Source organism: Crotalus tigris, unplaced genomic scaffold (genome assembly GCF_016545835.1).
Source record: "Crotalus tigris isolate CLP2741 ecotype Arizona unplaced genomic scaffold, ASM1654583v1 scf7180000017933.3771270, whole genome shotgun sequence".
NCBI classification, from domain to species: domain Eukaryota; kingdom Metazoa; phylum Chordata; class Lepidosauria; order Squamata; family Viperidae; genus Crotalus; species Crotalus tigris.
This window is the reverse complement of record NW_024096726.1, coordinates 2,584,862-2,597,249: the sequence shown is the minus strand read 5'-3', so window position 1 is coordinate 2,597,249 and position 12,388 is coordinate 2,584,862. Positions and strand designations below refer to the sequence as shown.

General features: G+C 36.8%; 1 protein-coding gene across 5 annotated transcripts in view; it reads right to left on the bottom strand.

Annotated features, from left to right (window-relative positions):
* Nucleotides 1–12,388, bottom strand: part of OTOG (otogelin) — a 114,941-nt gene that overhangs the window by 39,147 nt on the left and 63,406 nt on the right. For all 5 annotated transcript variants that reach the window (XR_005556860.1, XM_039344644.1, XM_039344646.1 and 2 more), the window contains 5 exons: nt 10,997–11,116; nt 9,719–9,835; nt 5,777–5,933; nt 4,396–4,422; nt 2,714–2,881 (listed from right to left, as the gene is read on the bottom strand). Coding sequence is in view for 4 of the 5 variants with exons in the window: in XM_039344644.1 (XP_039200578.1) it covers nt 2,714–2,881; nt 4,396–4,422; nt 5,777–5,933; nt 9,719–9,835; nt 10,997–11,116 (589 nt within the window). In the remaining variant the exon portion in view is untranslated. The remainder of the gene's footprint in view (nt 1–2,713; nt 2,882–4,395; nt 4,423–5,776; nt 5,934–9,718; nt 9,836–10,996; nt 11,117–12,388) is intronic.

Genomic DNA, 12,388 nt, shown 5'->3' with positions numbered 1-12,388 from the left:
AATTCTAAAGAATGCTGCTTCTGTCTCTATGGAAGGGTGAGATCAAAACTGAGAATGATGCACTATATCATTGCACTGAGTCTTTCATAGAGGTATTTGGGGTATATTTCCCAATGCAACATGATATTTTGGCAGGACTAAAGATGTCCTATTAGTTGATCAGGAGGTGATTTCAGGTCATGTAACCATATTCTGTATACTGTCTGTGATGGAACGTGAACAACTTTTTCAATTGGGAAAAGGCCAGTAATGTCTTATCTAAATAATGTCATTTATACAGTTGTTATTAATACAATTGTAAATAATTGTTATTTTGATGTATTATTAGCTATATTATGTTTTGATTTTGATGTACCTGTTTTATTATGAAATTATTCTAGTCTGTTTCTGCAATAATAAACTATTTAAGCTATTTTTATTGTTATTTTGCTAAAGTATAGCCAGATTCTTTCAAACTCAACTTAATCCAAAGCTGTGTACTTATAATATTGCCACTCTTTCAATTCTGAAATTTCTGAAAACACAGAATGAAGAAATTTGAAACAAAATTACATTTAACAAAATTACACATTCTAAGATGCTAAACTTTCCATTCATCTCCCTCTCTCAACCAATGCATTATTCAAATAACTAAAATGTAAAAATGCTTTTTAAAACTGATTATACTGATTTCCAGTAGATGAAAAGTAATTAAATAGCATTTAAAGTAATGCTTATTAAAAGGGTGATGGAATTCTGATCCAACTAAACATATTTTGTCCCAAATATTATTTCACAGTACACTGCATAATTCTGCTTAACATTATCATAAGATTACTATAAAATCAATGATCCTCATCCATTAAACAGACCTTAAGGAATGTTATAATTCATTATCCTAGAATAGTATTTAATTTTCCAACATAAAATGTATTTAGTGTATGAAGAAAGAGAGAAGCAGCTAATACTTTCTTTAACTACTGAAGCTGAAAATTTGCTTATTGTAGCATAGGCAGCCATTGTTTGCTGAATCATAATAAAGATTGGTGAATGTAAGGGCTTTGTATTTTCCGAATCAAAATTATGAAGAGAATGTTGAAATAGAATGTTAAAATTGAAAAGGAACAGATTATATTCCAAAAGTGGATTTTCAAGAAAAAATATTCCAGAACTGACAACTAATTCTTGGAACCATTATTAACTTCACAAACACTGAATTCAAACAATGTAGCTGAAAAGGTTTGTGTCAAGACCTTAAACCTTAGCATGCAGGCTAAGGAATTCTGGGAGTTGAAGTCCACAAGTCATAAAAGGGTCAAGTTTGAAGACGCCTGCCTTAAACTCTTTCACTGTCACTAGGCCACTCTGATAGCAACACTCTAGTCTTTCCATATATATATGCTATATCAGGGAGAGATATTTCTTTTTCCTGATTTTCTATCAAAAATCAAAACATTTTCCAGAAATTGCATAAGAAAGCATATCTAGAAATAAACGTTACTTATAAAAATATTCATTTACTGTTCAACTGGTGATGTGAAATAGACTACCTTTTATCATTATTCTAGTAATATCCTTTTCCCCCAGATATTTTTCAGCAATATGCTTCCTTTCTATTTCCTTCTTAACTAACCATAATCGAATTTGCTGTCAATCCACTATATTATATCCTCAGTTGACCTGTTTGTATTTCATTAGTTTTGCAGCTAACCTGCCACTTTATAGATAAATGGGCATTTCTTCTATAACAAGAGTTATGTTAAACTTTAGGATGTAAATCAGTATCACTGATTCTAATGCTTGCATTTACTTTTATTTCAAAAGGCAGAGAGGCAAAAATGGATAAAATGTACATTTTAGAAATGTGGAAATACATGTACACAGCCAAGACATCCATCCAACTAAGTAATCCCAAGAAGTTGGCAAAATCCATATTTTAGTGAAGAACACAATTAACGGCAATTATCTTTAAAAAGGTATTTTTGTACAGTTGTAGCTTCTCACTTAACCATAATCTCAATTTGCTGCCAACCATTATATTATATCTTCAGCTAACCTGTTTGTATCTCATTAGTTTCATAGCTAGCCAGCTGATGTTAATTTCCAGATTTCCTCTTAGGTTTCTCTACCTGCCCTGTATTAGGAATTTTAAGCCTACTGTGTTTACAAAGTTGTCAATCTGAAAACGAAGTGTCATGTTATTTATAAATCAGCAATTGTCTTGTAAAAATCTGTTCTCTAAATAGAGACCTTGGCAGATGATCATATAAAAAAAAAACACTGAAGCTGATTAGGAAAATTTAGCGCTTCAGCTATAAAACTTTCTTAACTTCAGAAGTGGGGCAAATCACTTTTGTGATTTGGCTGTGAGAATATAAAAATTGTTTTGCTGGCTCTGAACAAAAGCAAACAAACACAATTTCTACCAGCAATATTAACCAGTCAGATATTTCTGAATGTTTATTAATACAATATGACCATTATATTGTGCTCCTCTTATTTGTGAACTAGTATCTTGAATTTTTTTTAAAAAAAAAAAACTGCTTCTGATATAAGTATTGGTGGTGTTTTTCAACCACCACAGCTTTAAGATGTATGGACTTTAAATTCCCAGAATTCCTCAACCAGCATGCTAGTTGAAAAATTTGGGGAATTAAAATCCATGGATCTTAAAGTTGCTGAGGTTGAGTACCATAGCTCTAAAGCAATTATTTTATAGAGTTACTAGATTTACCATGTGCTTTGGGCTTATACAGTGGTGATGTTAGCATGAAGGTTAAAGCATCCTCCGAAGCTAAGTCTTCTTCTTTTGCTGGGAAAACAGAACCATCCTGCAGTTTTGCTGCAATTATAGTTTTTCCATCCAAGTAGCTAACCAATTTGTAGGGACCTTTTCCCAGAACTGTCAGGAAAGAAAAAAAAATACATTTTCTGATGAGTTTGTCTCAATGTCTGTATCATGAATTTACTAGTCAGTCCTACAGCAGCAAAAAGAAAACACAATCATTAGCAAACATTCCCATTAATAAGCACTACGGTTCTTAGAGAAACACTGATTTAAAACTACAGAATTCTTGCAAACTTGATTTCATAAATGACCTGCCTGAACCTTATTTTCATCTTTCAGATTGAAAGATAATTACATTACACATTTATTAAAGTGGGTGAAAAGGGTAAAATTAAGTAAAGAAGGAATGAAGAAAACAAAAGTCAGCCTACTTAACCAAAATCAGGCAAAAAAAGAACTATCTATCTACACTAAATACATATTCCAAATATTGGGAGTAGTAAGCAGTAAATCTGTACAGGTAGTTCTTGACTTACAACAGTTTGTTTAGTGACCATTCAAAATTACAATGGCGCTGAAAAAAGTGACTTATGACCGTTTTTCATTTATAGCCATTGCAGCAGCCTCATGGTCACATGATCAAAATTCAGTTGCTTGGGACATATACCCCAAGCAGCATTTTGTGAGAGCTATTGTTAATTAAGATGTGGTAAAGAGATTATTTGGCTCTAATTATGAAAATGCTATAACACTAATTGCTTCCCTGTTTTCATACTTCCCCATTGTACATCTTATGGCACATAGGCTGGGCATGCAGATTATTTTTAAGAATGTAACAGCAATATGGAAAAAGTATTTAAAAAAAAACATGTGGGGCACTCTCAACTATCACAAAAGCCCAGAGGGTTCAATCTGGCAAATATCTGGACTCATATTTTTGAAATTAGGACCTTCTAAATATTGACTGAGCTTCTGTGATATTATGAAATGTTTGTAACTGCTTAGGAAGTAAATTGATAGATTCCAAGGCACTATGTGCTATTAATAGACTAAAAATCTACATGGCAAAACCAAAGATGTATGTTGCAATATATAGTGATACTTTAAAAAAATAATATAGCATATTACCCAAATAATCAAATCAGAAAATAGTTGAAACATTATATATCAGTACTTAAGCATTGGGCTAAATAAAAAAACAAACCCCTTTTTTCCTAATGGAAAACGAATGAATGATTTTTAAATATGAACAGTTAAGCTAAACATAAAATATTCAGAGCATAAAATTGCTAAGGAGAAGAAAAACTGCTATAGATTATTTCTACTGAGATACAGTATGCTTACTGTCTTCAACTTTTTCTTTTCATATTCTCCTTGATTTTCTACCTGATTTTCTACACTTCTCAAAATAAAAGCTAACTGATCAAGTCTATAGGAATGTAACAACTAGGTCTGAGATGCAAAGAATAATTCTGTGGATCAGCCTGCCTGACAAATTGTTAGATTATTTACTGTATTTCAACACTATAATGACACAGTTACACACATATTCCAATGCATTGCACAAAATATTACTAACATGGAAGGGGGCATAAGGAAAAATACTTAGTTCTCACATTATTGCTTACCTTTATTGATATATTCACAATCATATGCTATAAAAAACAAAAGCAAACAATTAGAATGTATGTATGCATACACAAGTCATTTTGCTTTCATCTCCACTGAGAAGACAAATTAAAGCTACCAGAAATGAATTAAACTTTTTTTTCTGACTGTAATAGGAAAATACTTATCCTTTTATGACCTCTAGTGGTATAATAATAAGTTTAGTTGTCCTTCCTATAATGAACAATATAACAGTTGTCTATGAACACAAATCACATTTGTATCAGAATAATAATCCAAATTTAAAATAGCAACCACAGACATTCTCCAAATACTTAAGTGCAGGATATCATTTTAACCCATCAGTCAAGTAAGAATGAGAAAAAATAAGTTGTAAGAATGAGAAAAAAGAGCTGTGCTCTCAGACTAAAGTTTGTTGCAAGATATTATTCAAATTATTCCTAAGTCTACAGTTTAACCTGACATAAAAAAATCTTTACACATATTTCCCTACTTTCCTCATCTCACTTATATTTGATACTAAAAACAGAATTCCAGATATAAATCAGAAATGGGCAAATTGTCTGCAGTCTGCGGTTGCAATTTTGAATTTGTATTTCTATATGAGCCTACAGCAAGTGTGATAATGAAGCTTCTACAGTATATAAAAAACTTGGCCACCTGTTAACAGTTCTAATAATAGGATAGGACAGTGACGGCGAACCTTTTAGAGACCGAATGCCCAAACTGCAACACAAAACGCACTTATGCATCGTCAGGTGTCGAGTGGGTGTGTCCCATTGAGTGGGTGTGGCCATTGGGTGGGTGTGGCTGCAGTGGTAACGGCAGACTGGGTGGGACTAAAAAGTTCAATCAATTCCAACTTTGCAAGATTTTTTTTCCGCGAGAAGTTGAATTTGATTAAACCTTTTTTTTTGCCCATGGCGGCGGAGATCTAAAGTGAAAAGGTTTTATAAAACCCAGCTGAAGGCCTAGGACTGGGGTGACAGCGCGCGTGCCCACAGAGAGGGCTCTGAGTGCCGCCTCTGGCACCCATGCCATAAGTTCACCACCACTGGGATAGGATATCACTGATAGCATAATTAACTGAAAGATAAAAGTCACTGAGACATATCAGTGACTTATCAGTAGTTTGGAATGGATGGATGGATGGATGGATGGATGGATGGATGAACTACAATGACTGATCCTTTTGTATTATATTTAATATGCCTGATTCATAAAACTGCAGGAGTTTTAGCCAATTCTTGAATGCAAGAAAGGATGCAAGAAAGGAAAATTATACAATTAAAATCCAGCTGAATATGGATGAAAAAGCAAAATCAAACCGATAGTATAGGTTTGCAAGGTTTGTAAATGTATTCTGATTATCATACTTACGACATAGTCTAGGAGATCTCCAGTCTACTGTAACTCCTTGTTGACAGCACTGATGAGCATAGGCTGAAACACTTGTACAGAAACATTCACAATCCCCTCCCTGGTTACAACCACATGTGTCAATCAAACAGTTTGAATAAAACCAAGTGACATCAACCTGAAAAATGTAAACATTACTGTAATAAATCATTCCCTACTTAAATACTGACTTATACATAAAGAGCAAGCATCTGAAGTAAATTTTAGGGACATGTCTATGAAACATGTCATGTAATATTTATTACTTATCTGCATTTGACATTACAGTCCAATCCTAAATTTTCTCCTGCTGGTGGGAACATTCTCTGAATTCCAATCCACAGATGCTCCAACTAAGGGAAGAAGATGCCCTTAGCCAGTTTCTCCTTCTCTTTACAGTCACTTTCACCAAAGAAAATCTGCTTTTAGATACCAGGAAACTCTCAAAAAGGGGGAGAGGAGTAGATAAATGAGAAGGTTTTAGTAGTAACCATTTACTACTAAAACCTTCTCATTTATCTACTCCTCTCCCCCTTTTTTAGAGTTTCCTGGTATCCAAAAGCAGATTTTCTTTGGTGAAATTTAATTAAATGAACATTTAAATTTATAGTTTACATCCTATGCATACGTAAATTTTCTGACATTTATATTATTTAACTAGTGAAATGAGATAAATTATTACTGAGAAAAAAAATAACTTCTGTATTGACAAGAACATATGCCCGTATAAAGATAACTGACCTCCTATTATAGAGGATTATACAAAAACGTGGATTCAAAAGAAAAATATGACATGTTGTATTTGTGGGCAGGCTCTTGCATCTTGGCAGAACACTTTAAAATAATTGTCTTTTCCTGGGCTTGCATGGCTGCTTTTGCAGCTGATGGCAGTCCAAGAGAAAAGACATTTTTCATTTGAAGTATTTTTCAGATTTGCATCAGATTTGCTTTTCAAATCTGGAACTCTGCTCAGGCCTTTATTGATACACTACATTTGCTAGAAGTTAGAACTGGTAGGTCAGTCATTCACATTTTTTTTCTTTTCATAGACTGGTTTTACCAGAAGCAAGACAGATAGAAATGCCATTAAATAAATGAAAGGAATAAAACTTGAATAATGTCATTATACTTAAGCAGGCAAGAAAGGCAAGTTTTTCACAGTTCAAAATAGACAGCTTTTGAATTAACAGCTGGACAAACGTGGAAAAAGGCAATCTCTTGGAAGATCAAATCCTAAGACATTTAGGGCTTTAAATATCAAATTTTTTTATCTTCCATTCAATTGTGTCCACTTCTCAGAGACTGCCTGGACAAGTCCCTACAGTTTTCTTGGCAAATTTTTTCAGAAGTAATTTGCCCTTGCCTGTTTTCCAGAGCCAGAAGGTATGACAGACCCAAGGTCACCCTACTGGCTTTGTTCCTAAGGTAGGACTAGAACTCACAATCTCCCAGTTTCTAGTCTGATATTTTAACTACTACACAAAACTCTCTAAAGACTAAGGCTAGCACAGGGATAGGCAACCCAAAACACTCAAAGAGCCACTTGGACACATTTCCAACGAAAACAAAACACTGGGAGCCACAAAACCCTTTTAATATCTAAAAATGAAGATAACATATCCTTTTTTACCTTTATTATGTATATGTATATGTATATTTCCTCTCTTTTTCTCTTTCCTCTTCCTTTCCCTCTTTCCTCTCTCTCACTCTTTCCTCTCCCTTTCTCTTTCATCTCCCCCTCTCTTTCTCTCTCTCTCCCTCTTTTCTCTCGCTTTCTCTCTTTCCTCTTTCTCTTTCCTCTTCCTCTCCTTCTCGCTCTTTCCTGTCTCTTTCCTTTTCTCTTTCCTCTCTGTCACTCTTTCCTCTCCCCCTCTCCCTTTCTCTTTCTCTTTTTACTCTCTCTCTATTTTCTCTCATTCTCTCCCTCTTTCTTTCCCTCTTTCTCTTTCCTCTCTCTCTTTCCTCTCATTCTTGTTCTTTCCTCTTTTTCTCTTTCCTCTTCCTCTCCTTCTCTCTCTCCTTCTTTCTTTTCTCTCTCTTTCCTTTCTTTCTCACTCTATTTCCTCTCCCTTTCTCTTTCCTCTTCCGCATCTCTCTTTCTCTTTCTTTCTCTCTTTCCTCTCCCTTTCTTTCTCTCCCTTCCTCTCTCTTTCCTCTATCTCTCCTCTCTCATTTTCCTTTCTCTCTCCTCTCTCTTTCTTTTCTCTCTTTTCTTTCTCTCTCTCTTTCTCTCCCACACTCTCCCTCTTTTTCTTTCCTCTCTCTCTTTCCCCTCTCGCCCTCTTTCCTCTCTCTCTCTTTCCTCTTTCTTTTTCTCTTTCTTCTCTTTTTCTCCTTTCTCTTCCTCTCCCTCTCTCTTTCTTCTCTCTCATTCTCTTTCCTCTCTCTCTTTCCTCTCCCCTCTCTCTTTCTCTTTCTCTCCTTCTCTCTCTTTCCTCTCCCTCTTTCTCTCCCTTTCTCTCCCTCTCTTTCCTCTCTCTTTCTCTCTTTTGTCTGCTGCTGCCCGGTCGCTGCCGCTTCTCCGGCCTTGCTCAGCGCGACCGGTGGCAGTGGTGGCAGCTGGAAGACAACAAAAGGACCCGGCTGCCTGGTCGCTGCCGCCTCTCCAGCCTTGCTCAGTGAAACCAGCAGCGGCGGCATCGGCAGTGACAGCAGGACGGTGAAGGGGCACAGCTCGCTCAGCATGACGGGCAGAGGTGGAGGACGGCCAAGAGGCGTCGTGGAGCAGGTGGGAAAAGGGCTGGGCAGGTGCCATGGGGGAATCTCTTGAAAGAGGCCATGGAGATCCGCTACCCACGAGATGGTGGAAAGGCGCAGGTGGAGAGGGGGAGCTACAGAGACCCCCGGTGACCCCCCAGACTAACAGAGGCGGCGGCGGAACAGGGCAAGTGGAGACCCGCTGGGCAGGGAAGAGGCACCCCGAGACTGGGCACCCACGGCTCCTTACCCAGGTTCTGCCTCAGGAGGACGAGGAGGGATACCTTTCCAGCAATCCTCCTGGCTCTTCCTCCACTCCCACCACGTGCAGTCCAAAGAAGGAAAGAGTTCAAAGAAGTTCAACCAATCAATTCAAACTTCATGAGAAGTTTGAATTGATTGGTTGAACTTTTTTAGTCCCACTTTTTTTTCAGACTGAACATGGTGGCTGAGGATAGAGAGCCGCAAGAGACTGGTGAAAGAGCCGCATGCGGCTCCGGAGCCACGGGTTGCCGACCCGTGAGCTAGCATCTTAAATTGTCATCCAGTAAAACTGGCAACCTGTGCACTTCTTTCAGTTTAGGGGTTAAACATGATCCTTGTATATTACATCAATTAGATGTAATATACATTTTATATTTGTAATGCTTGGATATTTGTTTAAAGTAGGCACATGTAGCGTGCATTGCAATAATCAAAACAGGATGCAGCCAAGGCAGCAAATCCAGCCTGCTCAATAATGTAGCTGCCATACCCCAGTTATTTGTGAGTCCAGGGACAGTGAAAAATCAAGAAACATTCACTTCAAGAATGCCATTTGCTCTTCCCGAGGAGTGCAACCCCAACAGAAATAGGCTACATTTTCAACATTACGTAGAATTTCTCATTTTCACCAGAAACTCCACCTTGTCTGCGTTTAATCTCCTCTTGCTCTCCATCCTCCAGCCTGTTATTGAAAGAAGTTACATAATTTGCTTTTTTGGAATTGGATGGTTAGGAGAAACGGAGCTCCAGCTCATGTTCCCCTTACAATCTCCAGATGCCCTCCCCACAGCAGTTTCATATGGTTGAACAGCATGAAGAACAAGATGAAACCCTGTGGGACACCAACTATTAATGTTTTGGGTTTCAAAGAGCAGTGTTCCAGGACCAACTTCTGGACCACCTGGATACATCTTGCTTTTAAATGCTACACCCTTAACTTTTTTTTTCTGTATTGTTACTCACCACTGGATGGCATGACTCAAATATTTCACTTAATAGAATTCCACATTCTTTCTTTGCAAATGCTTCTCTGAGTGGGTTTAAAATGCAGGGATGCCGAATATCAGAGCTGTCAGCACACTGAATCCAAAAACAAAAGAATAAAAGAAGAAGGACCATCAATTGGTATTCTCTGAGATAGACTATGTGTAAGGTACACTTCTTAGGAGGAAGATACAGACTCCTACATAACTGCCTATTGAATCTGATACTGCATCTCAGAAAAACAGTTTGAGTTGAGTAAAAGCAGATACTTTGACTACTTGCAGCATGGAAATATTATATCCCTAACAACCACCAAACATGATGCATATTGGTATATTGCCATATCTTTTGCTTTTGTTAAAGCAACATGTCGGGGAAAAGTTGATGTGTGGGATCATGAAAATTGTGTCATATTTTAATTTTCTGTGGAAATGTGATTTTTTTTGGTATAATTCTATTTCTTAAGATTATCATGAAAAGCATGAGAAAAAAAAGTGGTGTGATCTCATACACAAAAATTCCTTTACAGGTAGTGCCAAAAATCTATAATACATGCTAGCAAAAGAATGTTGGCGATTTGAAAAGCTAATTTACATGTATAACCAGCATGTAATTCCCTTTCTGGGAAGCAATATTATACAAAACACTGAAACAGAGGAAAAATAGTATGCCAAACAAATTAAAGGAATGATGTGAGAAAAAGAAACCTAGCTAAAAATATATCTTAAGCATGATTAGCCTTCTGAAAATGTCTCATGTCTCAAAACCCCATGATTATATTAAGATTTAAATGAAAAAAATTACAAATTTTGCAACAGTATAAAGAGCACTAATTTACTTTCAGAAGAATAGTCATTAATCCCAAATTTAGCAATGTTTACACCAGCAACATGCATGGTTATTCCATCTGTGAATAAATGTGCAAATGTTCATTTTGTCTCTTGTTTTCACCCTCCTTATCAATGGAAGAATAATTTCTGCTGCCAAGTGACTTCTTTGACTGTGTAGTTTGCAAAGACTCTGCAATGTACAGAATCTTTGAAAAATCAGGATGTTATAGCATATGGAAAACAGGGTTCACAGGTAATGGCTTCTTACTTCAAAAGTTCCTAAGCAACAACAACAGAGAATTCATTTTCTTTCTTTTTCCATTCCATCCAAGTATTTGTATTGATAGAAATTCGGCTCCTATACCCTACTATAAATCAATAAATACTGTTGGTGTTTAATTTTATGCAATAAAGAACAACACTTTACCTCAATAGCTGCCCAACTGCTCCCAAATTCTTGTGCATTTGTTAACTCAAAATTTTCTGGAGTTCTCATTTCATTTATTGTTTTGGAGTCAAAATTTCCACATAATCCAGTCAGCTCACCCTAGACACGAGATAAAATTAATAACTCTTAATTACAGATACTTATAACTCTAAATCTGATATAATTATTTTTCGCACTAATAACATGGAATCTAGCCTTCTATTTGGCTTGACAGCTGGCTGGGAGACTTTGGGCCAGTAAGTCTCTCAGGTCAAGGATGGTTGTTGTGGGGAAAATAGGCAGGAGTATTATTGATTTATTCAATTTATATGGCCAGCCATGTCAAACACATGACTCTGGGTGGCAAACAATCATAAAATCAATTAAAACATAATAGAAAATAAATACATACAGCAGCTGAAAATATTATCCATAGATCTTAACATAAGCAGGAAACAACACCCTTAACACAAATAGGACCCCAGGCCCAGCCACACAGCCAGGTCTTCAAGACCTTATGAAAGGCCAGCAGGATCAGGGCCATCCTAACTTCTGGAGGGAGGATGTTGCTGCAGAAAGGACATGCCTCCTAGTCCCTATTATGCAACATTTCTTGGCTGACAGGACTCAGAGTTTGACCATCCTATTGAACTGGGTAACCTGGTCCCAAGCTATGAAGTTCAGCCAGTACTTTGAAACAGACTGGTAACCAATGCAACTCACAAAGCAGTGGTATTACATATGTCGAGTACCCAGCACCATTTACTGCCCATACAATTGCATTCTGTACCAACTGAAGCTTTCGAATGCTCTTCAAGGGCAGCCCCATGTACAGCATAATGCAGTATTCCAGATAGGAGGTCACAAGGACATGAGTGACAGGAAGTAGTTTCCCAGTTGAAGAATCGGTGCAATTGGCACACAACCCAAATTCTATTGCACAACCAATAGATTCACAATCTGCATGCAGCCTCCCCAGTCAGCCCCTTTTCACCCTAAGCTTATGCTACCAAAATTTCATGGCAAATCACTGAATTGAATGCCAGCTAAAAAAAAACCAAATAGTAAAATAGATATGTTAATTCTCCAATAGATTTAATAGACACATTCGCTTTAGATAAATTAAATCCTCAACCTGAAAAAGGTGCTGAAAAAATATTCCCATTCTTCCAGTGACATCAGTGACATTACCATCCCCCTTCAATCTTATTTTTTTATTGCCAAAGCTGATCACTAAAAAATGCTATTAGTGTAAATCTAAGCTTCTCCCCCTGCCCTGTGGGCCATCCCCCACCCCTACCCCCCCTTATTACTGTTGTTTAAGCCAATGAAAGACTTTCAGAGCGTGAGAAACAGGTTCTTTTTTGAACTGGAGGTACTTTGTTTTCCAAT